The sequence below is a fragment of the Salmo salar genome, chromosome 19 (genome assembly GCF_965601325.2).
Source record: "Salmo salar chromosome 19, fSalSal1, whole genome shotgun sequence".
Taxonomy (NCBI): Eukaryota; Metazoa; Chordata; class Actinopteri; order Salmoniformes; family Salmonidae; genus Salmo; species Salmo salar.
The window spans coordinates 10,478,645-10,497,780 of NC_138309.1; the positions used below are offsets into that span (position 1 = coordinate 10,478,645).

The 19,136-nt window shown below is 44.2% G+C and overlaps 1 protein-coding gene across 1 annotated transcript; it reads left to right on the plus strand.

Annotated features, from left to right (window-relative positions):
- The first annotated feature begins 604 nt into the window (after positions 1-604).
- On the plus strand, positions 605-18,315 carry ankrd33ba (ankyrin repeat domain 33ba). The gene is made up of 6 exons (XM_014157179.3): positions 605-1,755; positions 13,517-13,646; positions 13,806-13,946; positions 14,142-14,283; positions 14,774-14,972; positions 15,132-18,315. Exons 1-6 carry the CDS (start codon positions 1,333-1,335, stop codon positions 15,681-15,683), a joined length of 1,587 nt encoding a protein of 528 aa, XP_014012654.1. The 5' UTR covers positions 605-1,332; the 3' UTR covers positions 15,684-18,315.
- The last annotated feature ends 821 nt before the right edge of the window (positions 18,316-19,136 follow it).

The following is a 19,136-nucleotide window of genomic DNA, read 5'->3' on the forward strand; positions in this document are numbered from 1 at the left end:
TACACTGCAGACTGACTTAGAGGCTGCATAGGCCTCGGGCAGCTAGGACAGTTGGGGCCGGGCCAGGGACAGATTAGGGTCAGATACACCGAGAGAGGAGAGTCCCTCTAGCAAGCAGATGCACAGATCCACAGGCCATTTAACAAGCACAATACCACTGTCTTGGATTGGCATCATGAGATGATGGGACCATATTAAACATGGACGGGTCAGTGAATCAATAGTCAGTTTAGGCCTACTTTAACTTGGCTTGTTCTGCAAGAGTGAAAATGTGAAAAGTGGCTGCATGGTTGAATCAAGGATGGATATCTGTTGAACTGTTGTAACTGTTTTACTGAGTGACTGAGTCATTCACAGTGAGAACTAAGGTAATGTAGGGGGATTTCCTGCCAGATCTCACATCATCCAAGAAACAGAAAATGTTATTTTTTTTTCTGTACATTTGAAAACACAGAATGACTGTGGCACAGAATGACACAGACGTTTTGCTTTTTCTTTTGCAGTATGAATCATTCTAACAATGACCAATGTCTCATGAAAGGGTTGCCCCCATTTAGCTAAAATGATAATCTCAAAGTATTCCTGATGTCAACATTTCAGACAGAGCGGAATTAATCTGCGAAAACGAAAACAAAATGAGGGAGGGGAGGGGAGGGGAGAGCGATGGAGAGGAGGGGGCAGTGGGCTACGAAACTAATCGGATTATGGGACTACAGTTTATCGAGCGCCTGTTTTTCTACTCTAACCGTTAGCTGGATGAGTGTGGCTCTTTTACTTCTGGTACTGCGTGTCTATTGTTTTCTGTCCTAATGAGGAACACATTTTTTTTCGTACTGATGATGACATAACAAGAGTTGGCGTAACTCTCGGTTTACTTCGTGTCGGCAAAGGGGGATTTTGACTGTTGAATTGAACTTTAAATCACGGGCATTTCATTTTCTCACTGACGTGATGTAAAAACGTTCTGCGTTTTATAAAATTAACAAAAACAATCAACTTCTGACTTCGGGTGAATGCTACAACCCGGTGTAGTTTAGGTTGGTATTCCAGGGACAGCGAAGCGATATGATTTCCTGTTAATTTCTCACGGAACATGGGATGCTGGAGTTGGACTATTATCTGGGGAATATTTCTCAACGGAGTAGGATCAGCAGTTTGCCTGTTAGATCACATCAAAACGAGTTGCCAAACCTTCACTGTCATTCCATGTCCAGGCTCTTTGCAAAATTCAACTCATACTCCGCGTTGATGTTGGAAAAAACGTCCAAGTGCTCTTCGCCCGACATCCACACGTGCTTCCCCCCTGAGGAGGACAGCCACCTAGGGGGTTAGATGGTGCTGATCACAGATGAGAGAGATGGAGGTGGCTCCTCTACTACGGCCCGAGTCAAACAGCAGCAGCAGAACCCCAAAGGCACCAGCGGCATCGCCCAGGTCCATCCGACCATTAATGAGGAATCGCCGTCCTTATCAGACGATGACTCATACCTCGGGTCCTGCGAGTCAGAGGGGGATGAGAACGAGGAATACGACGATTTCTCGTTATTACCGGACAGTAAAAGTATCGCTTCGGACGACTCGTTTTACCCACCGGACGATGTGTTCGCGGACAACGAGCGGACCCCCTCTCCACAGAGTCCCGAGCCGCTGACGTTCTTCCAGGCGTGCTGCACCAACAACGCCACGATAGTCCGGATCATGATCCGACAAGGTGTGAGGGTAGAGGAGGTGAGGGAGACAGATAGAAACAACAGGGTAAGTCGGGTTAAATGTGCCCATATGTTCTGTGCCAAATATTTTTTGGTCGGAAAGTGTTCTGTTCTAATGCATTTCTATCCAGTGGCTTCTCTTCCTGTCGTGGGTTTGGAGATTAGGACGTTTGGCACTGCCTTGTACACGGTGTGAACTCACCTGTGCGTAATTACGCATGGTCAAAGTGCTCAACTGTTGTATATTTGTTGAAGTACGTCAACAGTTATGTATTCGCTCATGTATATCAGTGTGTCGAGGGGTTAAAGATATATATTTTTTGAAGTTTTAAGAACATGTCAGCCACGACAACAGTAATCAGATTCTTCACATAACTTGGCCATTGTAGCAGATATTTAAACATTGAGAGTCATGATTAACATTATATCCCAAAGTTAAACCTATTCATCCCATCCAAGCTGAGCTGAGTTGCTCAAGTAGTTTGTTTGACAGTAGAATCAGAACCAGAGCCACATCTCATATTCGTTTCATTTCCTTTCACGTATGTGTCTGCCCAGGATTTATGGGTCTTGAGAGAGGGGCCTGAAGTTCTGATAGTCATAATTACAGCAACAGGAAAACACTGAGTCTCCCACAGTCAGCAGAACAACCAGCACTGTGTGTGTGTCTTTATCTATCTGTCTGTGTTTTACTGTTTGTGGATGCATTCAGGGTACCTGTGAGAGAATCAATGTAATATAGGTTTGCTTACTGAATTTCTAATATGAATCTCCCCACTGTCAATTAAAGGGCCTGTACTAATTTTACAGAGTCTCATGAGAAGAGCGTTCTCATTTAGGCCTACAGGCTGTCCATTACAAGTCAATAACTGCTTTATAAATATCATAGTAGTAATGTATGTTTGATTTGACAATGCAAAGAGACCTGGAATACCAAGCAGGTAATGAATGCTGTCAGTTGGGTGTGGCTGTGTACCAATGATATATATAAACCCTGGATTGCTGATGCTATGTATTGGCCATTGAGAGGTTTTGAAGCCACTGTTCGGCCATATTGGCACTCCCCAGTAGGAGTAGTCCTCCATAGAAATGACTGGAATTCTACAGTGTTTCAAATAAATGTTTCAAGGGCAAAATTACATGTATTTAATATTTTTTTGTTGTTGCGGTAGTGGGGACAGTATCATTAGTAATCTCCAAAAATTATAACCCAAAATATTTTTTACACTGGTGAGGGAGTGCCAAGATGGAGGCATCGTGGCTTCAACACAGCATCCCCAATAAGCCATCTAGTGTATACATAATGGTTCCCAAGTGGTTTTGCATTATTATTACGACACATGGTGTTTTCAGTGTCAGTATGAATCACCAGATACACACCACTATGTTTTCCAACAACACAGAGACCTAAGAGGAACTGGTTAGGAACCACCATTTGGACCCTTCATTTGAATTGATAGACACTCAAAGCCACTAAAGACCAAGTCCCCTTTGAATATTCGTGCCTCTGTATGTTGTTTAGTTCTCACTGTGAATATAAACATACGCACACACACTCACTCACTCGTTCTGGCAGTACGCGGGATCAGCCTTTATCAGATTGTACAGTGAAGTGGTCATGCAGTCCTCTCTCTGTGTGTAATCAATGATGAGGTCACAGGGCCTGAGGGAGGAAGAGTGTGAATTACATCATCAGAATTGTAACGTCATGATGCCGACAGGCTGTCTCTCACTGCCTGGCCTTGGGACTGCTACTCATCTATCCCCATGCTGCAGCATTCCTCATCAACGCTCTCAGTGTGTGTTGGTGGCTTCGTGCCTGCATTCCTCATCAACGCTGCATGTCGAGGAATTCTTATGATAATTATGGGGATAATAGGAGGAGAGAAATGTATGTGGATATCCTCAATTGGGAGAGAGAGAGAGGAGAGAGAGAGAGAGAGAGATGGAGGGAGGAAGACAGTCCTTCGTTTTAAGAGTGTATGATAAAACTCAATACACTGGGACACAGTCCTGTCTCCTGTCTCCTACCTGCTGTTCATTACACTGGGACACAGTCCTGTCTCCTGTCTCCTACCTGCTGTTCATTACACTGGGACACAGTCCTGTCTCCTACCTGCTGTTCATTACACTGGGACACTGTCCTGTCTCCTACCTGCTGTTCATTACACTGGGACACAGTCCTGTCTCCTGCCTGCTGTCCATTACACTGGGACACAGTCCTGTCTCCTGTCTGCTGTTCATTACACTGGTACACAGTCCTGTCTCCTACCTGCTGTTCATTACACTGGGACACTGTCCTGTCTCCTGCCTGCTGTTCATTACACTGGGACACAGTCCTGTCTCCTGCCTGCTGTTCATTACACTGGGACACAGTCCTGTCTCCTACCTGCTGTTCATTACACTGGGACACTGTCCTGTCTCCTGTCTGCTGTTCATTACACTGGGACACAGTCCTGTCTCCTACCTGCTGTTCATTACACTGGGACACAGTCCTGTCTCCTACCTGCTGTTCATTACACTGGGACACAGTCCTGTCTCCTGCCTGCTGTTCATTACACTGGGACACAGTCCTGTCTCCTACCTGCTGTTCATTACACTGGGATACTGTCCTGTCTCCTACCTGCTGTTCATTACACTGGGACACAGTCCTGTCTCCTGCCTGCTGTTCATTACACTGGGACACAGTCCTGTCTCCTGCCTGCTGTCCATTACACTGGGACACAGTCCTGTCTCCTGTCTGCTGTTCATTACACTGGTACACAGTCCTGTCTCCTGCCTGCTGTTCATTACACTGGGACACTGTCCTGTCTCCTGTCTGCTGTTCATTACACTGGGACACTGTCCTGTCTCCTGTCTGCTGTTCATTACACTGGGACACTGTCCTGTCTCCTGTCTGCTGTTCATTACACTGGGACACAGTCCTGTCTCCTGTCTGCTGTTCATTACACTGGTACACAGTCCTGTCTCCTGCCTGCTGTTCATTACACTGGGACACTGTCCTGTCTCCTGTCTGCTGTTCATTACACTGGGACACTGTCCTGTCTCCTGTCTGCTGTTCATTACACTGGGACACTGTCCTGTCTCCTGTCTGCTGTTCATTACACTGGGACACTGTCCTGTCTCCTGTCTGCTGTTCATTACACTGGGACACTGTCCTGTCTCCTGTCTGCTGTTCATTACACTGGGACACAGTCCTGTCTCCTGTCTGCTGTTCATTACACTGGGACACTGTCCTGTCTCCTGTCTGCTGTTCATTACACTGGGATACTGTCCTGTCTCCTGTCTGCTGTTCATTACACTGGGACACTGTCCTGTCTCCTGTCTGCTGTTCATTACACTGGGACACAGTCCTGTCTCCTGTCTGCTGTTCATTACACTGGGACACTGTCCTGTCTCCTGTCTGCTGTTCATTACACTGGGACACTGTCCTGTCTCCTGTCTGCTGTTCATTACACTGGGACACTGTCCTGTCTCCTGTCTGCTGTTCATTACACTGGGACACAGTCCTGTCTCCTGTCTGCTGTTCATTACACTGGGACACTGTCCTGTCTCCTGTCTGCTGTTCATTACACTGGGACACTGTCCTGTCTCCTGTCTGCTGTTCATTACACTGGGACACTGTCCTGTCTCCTGTCTGCTGTTCATTACACTGGGATACTGTCCTGTCTCCTGTCTGCTGTTCATTACACTGGGACACTGTCCTGTCTCCTGTCTGCTGTTCATTACACTGGGACACAGTCCTGTCTCCTGTCTGCTGTTCATTACACTGGGACACAGTCCTGTCTCCTACCTGCTGTTCATTACACTGGGACACTGTCCTGTCTCCTGTCTGCTGTTCATTACACTGGGACACAGTCCTGTCTCCTGTCTGCTGTTCATTACACTGGGACACTGTCCTGTCTCCTGTCTGCTGTTCATTACACTGGGACACTGTCCTGTCTCCTGTCTGCTGTTCATTACACTGGGACACAGTCCTGTCTCCTGTCTGCTGTTCATTACACTGGGACACAGTCCTGTCTCCTGTCTGCTGTTCATTACACTGGGACACAGTCCTGTCTCCTGTCTGCTGTTCATTACACTGGGACACTGTCCTGTCTCCTACCTGCTGTTCATTACACTGGGACACAGTCCTGTCTCCTGTCTGCTGTTCATTACACTGGGACACTGTCCTGTCTCCTGTCTGCTGTTCATTACACTGGGACACTGTCCTGTCTCCTACCTGCTGTTCATTACACTGGGACACTGTCCTGTCTCCTGTCTGCTGTTCATTACACTGGGACACAGTCCTGTCTCATGCCTCGTGTTCTGTAAAACCAGGCTTCATGTTTCTGTCAAACTTAGGTTGTTAAATGGTTCTGATGCTTCTGTGATACAATGGAGAGAATGTCTGCACAAATATCTACACAATGCTTGTGTTATTTGTTTGTGCAGAAAAACTCTCAGTTGTAACACAATGGTTGTGCCAAAGTAAAATAGGAATTAGAGGTTAGGGTTTGAGATATGTTTTCAGTTTGCTTAGCCATAGAAATAAGGGACAATGTTTTCATCCATGAAATTATCTGCTGTATCAGGAATGACAACCGTAGCTCTCTGTCAAACTGTCAACAAAGCTCTGTTTTGGGTTTGTGTCTCTCTGGGTGATGCATGTCCTATCTAATATCCTCTGGTGTCACTGAGGCCAGCGTGACGCAATCAACTACTATCTGGCTCTAATATACACACCAAAAAAACACGTTTAATGTTTTAAAACTGCTGAAATATTAAAGAAATGAGTTACACACATATAATTCTGTTTGCTATTGCTGTAGTTTAGAAGTTATGAAATTAAACAATGGGATCTGGCCAGCTAAAGACAAAGCACAATAAACAGGCTGCACATGGTATAGTAATATGGTATCATACAGTAACTGTCTAGGGGGTTAAAGGTCACCCTCTGGACTGACACAACCCTGATGACAGAGATAACCTCTGACTCTAGAGAGGATGTTCAGCCTACATATTAACTGGAGGGACAACAGGACAATGCTGTTTATTTACAGTCAACATAACACATGTATTCTTTCATGAGCTTGATTTATTTGTAGCCGTTGTTAAAACTTGAACATATCTTCAACATAAACACACCACTCTCTGTGACCTGTGGATGTCTCTCTCTCTCCTGCTCTCGCTCTCTCTCTCCTGCTCTCTCTCTCTCTCCCTTTCTCTCTCTCTCTCCTGCTCTCCTCTCTCTCTCTCTCTCTCTCTCTCTCTCTCCCTGTCTCTCTCTCTACTGCTCTCTCTCTCTCCCTGTCTCTCTCTCTCCCCTGCTCTCTCTCTCTCCCCTGCTCTCTCTCCCCCTCTCTCTGTCTCTCTCTCTTCCCTGCTCTCTCTCTCTCTCTCAAAGAAATGAGACATAACAAGGTCTACTGTCAGAGTTTACTGTCCTTTCACTGACTCTGTGACTCTCTCTCAATTCAATTCAAAGGGCTTTATTGGCATGGGAAATATATGCATGGGAAACATATGTTAACATTGCCAAAGCAAGTGAAGTAGATAATATACGAAAGTGAAATAAACAATAGAAATGAACCGTAAACATTAAATCAAATCAAATGTATTTATATAGCCCTTCTTACATAAGCTGATATCTCAAAGTGCTGTACAGAAACCCAGCCTAAAACCCCAAACAGCAAGCAATGCAGGTGTAGAAGCACGGTGGCTAGGAAAAACTCCCTAGAAAGGCCAAAACCTAGGAAGAAACCTAGAGTGGAACCAGGCTATGACGGGTGGCCAGTCCTCTTCTGGCTGTGCCAGGTGGAGATTATAACAGCACATGGCCAAGATGTTCAAATGTTCATAAATGACCAGTATGGTCAAATAATAATAATCATAGTAGTTGTTGAGGGTGCAACAAGTCAGTAACACAAGAGTAAGTGTCAGTTGGCTTTTTCATAGCCGATCTTTGAGAGTGTCTCTACCGCTCCTGCTGTTTCTAGAGAGTTGAAAACAGCAGGTCTGGGACAGGTAGCACGTCCGGTGAACAGGTCAGGGTTCCATAGCCGCAGGCAGAACAGTTGGAACTGGAGCAGCAGCACGGCCAGGTGGACTGGGGACAGCAAGGAGTCATCAAGCCAGGTAGTCCTGAGGCATGGTCCTAGGTCTCAGGTCCTCCGAGAGAGAGAAAGAAAGAGAGAAAGAGAGAATTAGAGAGAGCATATTTAAATTCACACAGGACACCAAAAAAGACAAGAGAAATACTCCAGATGTGACAGACTGACCCTAGCCCCCCGACACATAAACTACTGCAGCATAAATACTGGAGGCCGAGACAGGAGGGGTCAGGGGACACTGTGGCCCCATCCGATGAAAGCCCCGGACAGGGCCAAACAGGTAGGATATAACCCCACCCACGTTGCCAAAGCACAGCCCCCACACCACTGGAGGAATATCTCCAACCACCAACTAACCATCCCGAGACAAGGCCGAGTATAGCCCACAAAGATCTCCGCCACGGCACAACCCAAGGGGGGGCGCCAACCCAGACAGGAAGACCACGTCAGTGACTCAACCCACTCAGGTGACGCACCCCTCCCAGGGACGGCATGGAAGAACACCAGTAAGCCAGTGACTCAGCCCCTGTAATAGGGGTAGAGGCAGAGAATCCCAGTGGAGAGAGGGGAACCGGCCAGGCAGAGACAGCAAGGGCGGTTCATTGCTCCAGCCTTTCCGTTCACCTTCACACCCCTGGGCCAGACTACACTTAATCATAGGACCTACTGAAGAGATAAGTCTTCAGTAAAGACTTAAAGGTTGAGACTGAGTCTGCGTCTCTCACATGGGTAGGCAGACTATTCCATAAAAATGGAACTCTATAGGAGAAAGCCCTGCCTCCAGCTGTTTGCTTAGAAATTCTAGGGACATTAAGGAGGCCCGCGTCTTGTGACCGTAGTGTACGTGTAGGTATGTACGGCAGGACCAAATCGGAAAGATAGGTAGGAGCAAGCCCATGTAATGCTTTGTAGGTTAGCAGTAAAACCTTGAAATCAGCCCTTGCCTTAACAGGAAGCCAGTGTAGGGAGGCTAGCACTGGAGTAATATGATCAAATTTTTTGGTTCTAGTCAGGATTCTAGCAGCCGTATTTAGCACTAACTGAAGTTTATTTAGTGCTTTATCCGGGTAGCCGGAAAGTAGAGCATTGCAGTAGTCCAACCTAGAAGTAACAAAGGCATGGATTAATTTTTCTGCGTCATTTTTGGACAGAAAGTTTCTGATTTTTGCAATGTTACGTAGATGGAAAAAAGCTGTCCTTGAAACAGTCTTGATATGTTCTTCAAAAGAGAGATCAGGGTCCAGAGTAACGCCGAGGTCCTTCACAGTTTTATTTGAGACGACTGTACAACCATCCAGATGAATTGTCAGATTCAACAGAAGATCTCTTTGTTTCTTGGGACCTAGAACAAGCATCTCTGTTTTGTCCGAGTTTAAAAGTAGAAAGTTTGCAGCCATTCACTTCCTTATGTCTGAGACACAGGCTTCTAGCGAGGGCAATTTTGGGGCTTCACCATGTTTCATTGAAATGTACAGCTGTGTGTCATCCGCATAGCAGTGAAATTTAACATTATGTTTTCGAATGACATCCCCAAGAGGTAAAATATATAGTGAAAACAATAGTGGTCCTAAAACGGAACCTTGAGGAACATCGAAATTTACAGTTGATTTGTCAGAGGACAAGCCATTCACAGAGACAAACTGATATCTTTCCGACAGATAAGATCTAAACCAGTCCAGAACTTGTCCATGTAGACCAATTTGGGTTTCCAATCTCTCCAAAAGAATGTGGTGATCGATGGTATCAAAAGCGGCACTAAGATCTAGGAGCACGAGGACAGATGCAGAGCCTCGGTCTGACACCAATAAAACGTAATTTACCACCTTCACAAGTGCAGTCTCAGTGCTATGATGGAGTCTAAAACCAGACTGAAGCGTTTCGTATACATTGTTTGTCTTCAGGAAGGCAGTGAGTTGCTGCGCAACAGCTTTTTCTACATTTTTTGAGAGGAATGGAAGATTCGATATAGGCCGATAGTTTTTTATAATTTCTGGGTCAAGATTTGGCTTTTTCAAGAGAGGCTTTATTACTGCCACATTTAGTGAGTTTGGTACACATCCGGTGGATAGAGAGCCGTTATTATGTTCAACATAGGAGGGCCAAGCACAGAAAGCAGCTCTTTCAGTAGTTTAGTTGGAATAGGGTCCAGTATGCAGCTTGAAGGTTTAGAGGCCATGATTATTTTAATCATTGTGTCAAGAGATATAGTACTAAAACACTTTAGTGTCTCCCTTGATCCTAGGTCCTGGCAGAGTTGTGCAGACTCAGGACAACGGAGCATTACACTCACATTACACTCACAAAAGTTCCAAAAGAATAAAGACATTATAAATGTAATAGTATGTATATATATATATATATATATATATATATATATATATATAAAGTGTTTTAACGATGTACAAATGGTTAAAGTACAAAAGGGAAAATAAATAAGCATAAATATGGGTTGTATTTACAATGGTGTTTGTTCTTCACTGGTTGACCTTTTCTTGTGGCAACAGGTCACAAATCTTGCTGCAGTGATGGCACACTGGTATTTCACCCAGTAGATATGGGAGTTGATCAAAATCGGGTTTGTTTTCGAATTCTTTGTGGATCTGTGTAATCAGAGGGAAATATGTGTCTCTAATATGGTCATACATTGGGCAGGAGGTTAGGAAGTGCAGCTCAGTTTCCACCTCATTTTGTGGGCAGTGTGCACATAGCCTGTCTTCTCTTGAGAGCCAGGTCTGCCTACGGCGGCCTTTCTCAATAGCAAGGCTATGCCCACTGAGTCTGTACATAGTCAAAGCTTTCCTTAAGTTTGGGTCAGTCACAGTGGTCAGGTATTCTGCCAATGTGTACTCTCTGTTTAGGGCCAAATAGCATTCTAGTTTGCTCTGTTTTTTTGTTCATTCTTTCCAATGTGTCAAGTAATTATCTTTTTGTTTTCTCATGATTTGGTTGGGTCTAATTGTGTTGCTGTCCTGGGGCTGTGTAGGGTATCTCTCTCTCTCTCTCTCTCTCTCTCTCTCTCTCTCTCTCTCTCTCTCATAGGGCTAAGCCTTTCTATTCCTGTCTTTCTATATTCCCAGATAGAGAGATCTCTCTCTCTCTCTCTCTCTCTCTGTGGCTAAGCCTTTCTATTCCTGTCTTTCTATATTCCCAGATCTCTCTCTCTCTCTCTCGCTCTCTCAGCATCCTGTGATTGTGTTTGTACCTGTGGGGCTGAGAGCGGAGTAGTTTCACTCAGTGACCCTATTGACCTTAAAGACCTTCACCTATTAATCAACCTGCTGTCTTGGTCTTATGCCCACAAGTCCTTTTGTGTTCTAGGAAATGTATTCTTAGACATTTAGTTTCAACCGCTGCTCGTCAAATAGATGTTATCCATCCTAAAAATAGCTACAACATGTCACTTGTGTAAAAATTAGGGTTTACCACAGGGAATAGACTTCATGTTTCCACAACAGGGTTGGGATGCAGACATTGATCTAGGCAAAACATGTCCAGAATGCTGTCTTTTAATCAACACATATCTTTGAAAATAGTCAATTTAGATGTTGAATTTGTTCTGTGGATGAAGAATGTGGGCTGTTGCTAACAAGTATAGCCAAATCTTACAGAATGTAAAACATAATTCAACAACCTTGAATTCTACGCATTTCATATAATGACATCATACACATGAATGGAACTTTTTCACAAACATTTAATTATTTTAATTCATAACAGTTTCAAGTGAAAATACATGTATTTTTATATATATTGTATTTGAAACTGGAGAAATTGAAACATTTCAGATAGTTTTGAAGCAGTTATGCAGAACATAGTGCTTGGGCTGGGGTCAACCTCAATCCACTACAGAACAGATTAGGATTTAGGGAGGACAAAGAAGTTCATCTACCCTTAAGAATAATGGTTTAACAACAAGCCTGCACTTTTACTCTATATTTAAAAAATGAAAAACTTCAGCGCAGCTATTTTTATGGTGAGGTACGGTATGTGAAAAGGCAATTTTTCACACACACATCCATTGTCTGACTTTGAGTTTTTCCAGGAATTCCTGATTATACACCACACAAATCACTTAAGTCAAACACACACACACACACACACACCACACACACACACACACACACACACCACACACACACACACACACACACAGAGTCTTTCCCTGGAAGTACCTCAGACTGATTATTTCAGTCGGCGTTTAGCCTGCTGAGTGTCTGGTGGTATTTCTGTTCTCTCGATAGGCTTGTCTCTCTCTCTCTGTGTGTGTGTGTGTGTGTGTGTGTGTGTGTGTGTGTGGTCATTCACACTCTACTAGCTAGAAAGAAAGGACAGACAAACACGTGTGTTGCGCAATCAGTTAAGATATAGACATAGAGGCACAGAGTAGAAGAGTTTGTTTCCCAAGCTTGTTAAAGCCACTCTGACAGCCTGTACACACACACACTACACACTTAACAGCCAATGACTTTGAACCTTCAACTCCCGTTAACAATACTGCTAGCTTAATACACACACACACACACACACACACACACACACACACACACACACACACACACACACACACACACACACACAACCTGTTGCTTTAATCCATCACCTCTCATTAACTTTGACTGCAGGTTAATACAGGCTAGCACACACTCCATCTCAGTCAGGATTAACACTCTTAACTGAGCTGTACTCCTCCTGGTCATCTTTTCTACTGTTGTCTAATATATCAATTTCACTAATTGACCCACTAGAAAGAATAGCCCAAGTTTGCTGTCTCTATGGTGTTGTCCTTTATGTCTAATAACTCTCCTATCCTTTTTCATTTCTCTGTCTCCTCTCATCTCTCTCTCTCTCCTTTCCCCCTCTCCTCCTCTCTCTCCCTCTGGCAGTAAAGTTGCTTGTTTTGGCTGATGAAGTGTTGGCCTTCCGGAAAACACTGGGACATTTACAGGAGATTCCAAGCTGTGTACACACACACACACACACACACACACACACACACACACACACGTTGCACTGGCATTCCAAAAACACAGCACATCAGAAAAGCGATAGGAATTTTCCACTAGGATCAAAGTTCTGTTTTAATAGCAAACAAAACATATTTACTGAATGATATTGGTTTTGGACCATACGTACAGGCCTCCTGTTGTCGTCTAACCTCCACGACACTGGCTCAGATATCATATGTTTCCCAGTTAGTCATCAGAACTGAGCTTCTCATTCAGCCATCTTCATACATCTCATAGTGTTTGGTGGATTTTGGTTCTGTCAACTAGATGGGCCTGTTCATCAACTAACTTTCACTTGCAGACAGACATGGAGGCTCAAACACACACACAGATCTCTTTCTCTCTCTCTCTCTCTCTCTGAACAGGAGTAGTCACCTCAGTGCTACAGGTAGAGAGGGTAGGAGGGTGAAACAGAGCTGTATTTAGTAGAAGACAGAACAGTGAGACACTTGTGTTTCCCGTATCTGAGGTAACCTACTAAACAGTCTCTCTCTCTCTCTCTCTCAATTCAATGAAGTGGATAATAAACAAAAGTGAAATAACTCTCTCTCTCCCCATCTCTCTCTCTCTCGCTCTTCCCCCCTCTCTCTCTATCTATCTCTCCCCATCTCTCGCCCTCGCTCCCCCCTCTCTCTCCCCATCTCTATCTCTTTCTCTCCCCCCTCTCTCTCCCCATCTCTCACTCTTTCTCTCTCTCGCTCTCCCTCAGACGGGGCTGATGGTGGCGTGTTACCAGGGTTACGTTGATGTTGTCATAGCGTTGGCCCAGTGTTCTCACCTGGATGTCAACTGGCAGGACAAGGAGGGGAACACTGCCCTCATCACCGCTGCCCAGGCAGGTAGGACACACACACACACACACATAAACCCATAGACCCATACACACGCCTACACACTCACCGGCATGCACGCACACACACACTTCAAAAAGGTTCACAGCCCTCTCTTTATCTCTCTCTCTTTCCCTCATTCCCCTCATTCCCCTCCTTTCCCTCCAGGTCACATAATGATCAGTAACTACCTGTTGAACTACTTCCCTGGTCTGGACATAGAGAGGAGGAACTACCATGGCTTCACTGCTCTGATGAAGGCTGCTATGCAGGGCAAGGTGGAGTGTGTACGAGCCCTGATGCTAGCAGGTACTTACACAGATGGACACAAATAAATTACTTTCACTTATATTTCATAATTTATACAGAATTTCAATATTTAACCTCAAACAGTAACTTCTAGCATGAATAACATCTCCTACCACCAGTAGGGTGATATCTTCAGGATGTTGTCATACATTTTTCTTCTCATGCCTTTCCTTTTCCTCCTCTCTCCTCTTTAAGGAGCTGACATGGAGACGAGAGACTTTGGTCGTAAGCTGACCTCCAGAGAGTGGGCGCTCTTCACGGGACGCTACGATACCGCCTGGGCCATGACACGCCTCCAGTCCCGACCCTGTCCTTATCAACTGTGTGACACTTACAGGTAGACTCAACTTTATGAGTAATGTTGATGATGGTGGTGGTGGTGAGGATGATAATGATGGTAATGGTGGTGAGGATGATAATGATAGTGATGAGGATGATAATGATGGTAATGGTGGCAAGGATGATAATGATGGTGATGAGGATGATAATGATGGTAATGGTGGTGAGGATGATAATAATGATGGTGATGAGGATGATAATGATGGTAATGGTGTTGAGATGATAATAATGATGGTGATGAGGATGTTGGTGATGATTCATATTATCATTATATAATGTCATCGATATAATTGAATATTGTTATTCTTCAAATCGTACTATTTCCTAATCTGATATTATTGTTATGGGCCAGAGTGGCCCCAGCTGGTTTCTCTAATAGCTAATGCCCCGGGGGCTGTGTGTAGCTAGACATACTTCATACAGTACATACAGTACTACCACTATTACTAGCTAAGTCATTATATTCATGTAATTGTATTATTTTCCAGTCCAGAGTGGCCTCAGCTGGCTTCTCTAGTATCTAAGGCCCGGGAGCCTCGAGGGTGTATGCAGCGTATATCAGACACCATACGGAACGCTCTGACATTCGCTAACATCACAGAGCCTGACGACGAAGGAGTCTTAGATCACCTAGTCACCGTGACAACAGCCCTAGGGAGCCCCTTTGTGGTGGTGGCGTGTTCCACCGTGAGTTAGAAACTTCTGTTTCGTCTTCCTTCCTCTCTTCATCTTTTTCACTTTCTTCTATTGAACCATTCTCTCTGTCTTTGTCTCTCTCTCTCTGGCTTTATGTTCTCATTGCTCCCTCCCCCTCCTCATGTATACCTGTTTGTTCTTACTGTCTAGGTGTGTCCGTCAAGCCCGCCCTGCGTGGGTAAACGTCGCTACTCCGTCCCAGAGATCCTCCGACGCCAACGGGCCAAAGAACTGAAAACCCTGAACCCTGAGAGGCTCGACGACCACCGCAAACTCTTCCAGAATTCACGGGTCACTCTGGTGCCTAAACCTCCAAAGGACCGGCGGTCCAGCCTCCCGCCGCAGAACAAAAGCCCCACCACGACTAACCCTAACCTGGGTACGGTGTCTGGGTCTGGGGCCCTTTCCTCGGTGGCCCTGCGTAGAGCTAGCCTGCTGCCCCTGGGTATGGTGAGGCGTAGTAGTGTACGGCCAGGGCTGTCCATTCCCAAGGTGAGAATCACTAAGGCCCCAACGCCAACCTATGAACCTGAGAGAGTCCGCAGGAAGAGCAGCTTTAAAGATGGTGGGGGCAACTTCCTGCAGCTCCCAAAGTGGAGGTATAAAGAACTGAAGGAGGAGAGGAAGAGAGTGGAGGAGGCGGAGAGGAGGAGGGTGGAGGTGGCCACGAGACGGCACCTGGCTGTCGGGAAGAGGAAATGACACCACAGGAGGAAATGATGTCACTCCACCCTTTCCTCCACTGTTGCCAGGTCAGTAGATAGTGTTCAGAGGGGGTTGGATACTTGAAATGTTTGATGTTAACTTATTTTCGTATTTATTTCGCTTTCTTTGGAGTAAAAAGTAAAAAGTGATTTCTGTATTACCTGGCACTTACCCAGGTTACAAACCCATATGACCTGACTGAGTACAGATAATGTTTCACTGATATATCTGACACATCACAAATTGAAACTTTATTGCCTAAAATTGACACAATAAGTGTCGGGGAAGGGTTTGAATGGGACAAATAAGAAGGGTTACAATATTGCGTAGCCTATAACCTTTGAGTAAGCCTACCAGCATGTCAAACTGATTTATCGCCAAAGCTAAACATAAGATAAGCTTTATTTTATAAGCAATGGCATTTGTCTGAGCAATAATAGTTTATTTGTAGATAGGCACTATGGTATGTTTATATTGGCTTTTTGAAAGCTTTTTTAATTCTGTGAATGTATTTTGAATATAGATTGTACCTTAGAGCGTTGGGCCAGTAACTGAAAGGTTGCTGGATCGACAAGGTAAAAATCTGTCGTTCTGCCCCTGAGCAAGGCAGTTAACCCACTGTTCCCCGGGCGCCGAAGACGTGGATGTCGATTATGGCAGCACCCCCACATCTCTCTGATTCAGAGGGGTTGGGTTAAATGCGGAAGACACATTTCAGTTGAACACCTGACTAGGTCCCCCTTTCATCAGATATTTTCAATTAGAGATATAAAAGGTGGCTTTTTTTTTATCACTTTTTATTTTCTACTAAAGTAGACATTAAGAGAATGTGAATGAAATTGTTTTCATTGTCTGAAAAAAATATCCCAACACTACACTGTTGTAATGTGACACTGTTATGGGCTCCAGTCAGTCTGTATCGCTGAAAGCATTACGGATTGCGCGATAGACATTTTAAGGTAATTGAGCTGACATATGCAGTGTTTACCGTGAATGCAGTCTCTGCTAATACGAGAACATTGCTTTTACATTTCAATCACGCCGTAGTGCTGAACTTCCATGATACGGATTGAATAGAGCGCATTATCTAGCATGTGGGGGAAAACTGGAACAATATCCTGAAATGTTTACATGTTATGAATGAGATCGACATATTGCTACACTGACCTCAGATCAGAGTGCTTATTACAAACATATGTGTATTTCAATGACAATAAGACAGAACAGAAGTCATAAGAGTAAGGATCTATTCCATTTAACTTGGTTCAGACATTTAACAGAAAATAATTGATGAAAATAGCTGGAGGTATGAACATAAACAGCAACTGGAAAGCACTGATATATTATTATGGTAGGGATTGAAGAGAAGATCATTTCACGGTAATAACCCCAAGGACAGGACAGGAGTGGTTGGCAGTGGTTGGCCAAATAATAATTTCTGTAAATAAATGGAGCGCGCTATGCAGGAGTGTAACACTGAAACGCTTCCCAGAGGAAGGAAATCTTAACTTGAAAATGACAAAGTGCATATTTCGACTCGCCCCCAGACATATCGCAAACCCTTTAGCCAAATTCTGTGTTTGCCCCATCTCCCCAAGTGTTCACTGGTTCGCTGGTGGAAACTCTCTAAACTCTCTGCTTATACAGTTGAAGTGGGAAGTTTACATACACTTAGGTTGGAGTCATTAAAACTCGTTTTTAAACCACTCCACAAATGTCTTGTCAACAAACTATAGTTTTGGCAAGTCGGTTAGGACATTACTTGTGCATGACAGAAGTAATTTTTCCAACAATTGTTTACAGACATAATTTCACTTATAATTCACTGTATCACAATTCCAGTGGATCAGAAGTTTGCATACACTAAGTTGACTGTGCCTTTAACCAGCTTGGAAAATTCCAGAAAATGATGTCATGGCTTTAGAAGCTTCTGATAGGCTAATTAACATAATTTGAGTCAATTGGAGGTGTACCTGTGGATGTATTTCAAGGCCTAGTTTCAAACTCAGTGCCTCTTTGCTTTACATCATTGGAAAATCAAAAGATATCAGCCAAGACCTCAGCAAAAAAAATTGTAGACCTCCACAAGTCTGGTTCATCCTTGGGAGCAATTTCGGCTGAAGGTACCACGTTCATCTGTACAAACAATAGTACGCAAGTATAAACACCGTGGGACCACGCAGCCCTCATACCGCTCAGGAAGGAGACGCGTTCTGTCTCCTAGAGATGAATGTACTTTAGTGCAAAAAGTGCAAATCAATCCCAGAACAACAGCAAAGGACCTTGTGACATTTCACATTCTTAAAATAAAGTGGTGATCCTAACTGACCTAAGACAGTGAATTTTTACTAGGATTAAATGTCAGGAATTGTGAAAAACCGATGTATAGTATTTCGCTAAGGTGTATGTAAACTTCAGACTTCAACTGTATTTTTAGTTGATGTGTGAACAAGTGTACACTTCTCTCAGGAACCCACACTGTTTTACAGATTCACAAAATGTTTACAACACTGTTTGTTGGTTTGTTTGTTTGAGTGGTGATGGAACCACAAGGGGACCAAAAATATCCAGGCCATATATTCTACAGAATTCTTGTTTTATGGTGAATAAAAACCAAACTGTTTTACAAGCTCTATTGTTTGTGTGTCTGTTTGCGTAGTTTCCTGATAAGTACCAGGTAACAGCTAGTGGAAACAGTCATGTAAAACCCATTGTTATGAAGGGAGAGGGATAGACTGTAGACAGAGAGCCTTCAGATAATATTGAGGTCACTGTTATGAGCAGCTGCTGTCTGAGATGGGCACCTGAGATTAAACCCCGAGATGTGGTCAGCACTTCTGTCAGCCTGGAAAATCTCCCTCTGCAAATCCACCTCCTAACAACAGATTTCAAATCAGATTAGCCAAAACTCAAACCCTATCCAGAGCAGGGCTAGGAAACACAAATTGGTACACTCTGCTGGAAGACAGGGGTATTGCAGGCCACACTCATTGTATTGCAGGCTAGGCTCAATTCACTCTCTATGAGAGACATGATCACTGATTTAAGAAATTAGCATGATAAGCATTTAGAAATAAGCATAAAACCTATTTTATCTGGTCTTTAGTTCTTAAGTATCAGTGCTCCTGAAGGAATGGAAAGAAGAGAAGACATCTTGTAGAATATCAGGACATAGCATCAGTATCAGAGTAGAGGTCTATATCAGTGGAACTTTGTGTCGAGCTCACTTACAGTTCTGTCCACCCAATCAGATGTCAGATAGCCCTGTGTTTGTGAAAAGAAACATGCAGGCCTTGACCAGAGAGACTGTTGTAATCGCTTTCAAGACAAAGTTCACAGACAATGTTAGGGTTAGAGTTGAGACTAGGATTAGGGATAAACCATGATGTGGCCATGAAGCTAGGGTTAGGGTTAAGGCTAGGGTTGAACCGGGATGTGGACATAAAGCTA

Coding starts and splice junctions, on each gene's coding strand:
- ankrd33ba (XM_014157179.3), top strand. CDS start 1,333: ATGGTGCTGATCACAGATGAGAGAGATGGAGGTGGCTCCTCTACTACG. Junction 13,947..14,141: donor ACGAGCCCTGATGCTAGCAG/GTACTTACACAG, acceptor CTCCTCTTTAAG/GAGCTGACATGGAGACGAGA. Junction 14,284..14,773: donor CAACTGTGTGACACTTACAG/GTAGACTCAACT, acceptor ATTATTTTCCAG/TCCAGAGTGGCCTCAGCTGG.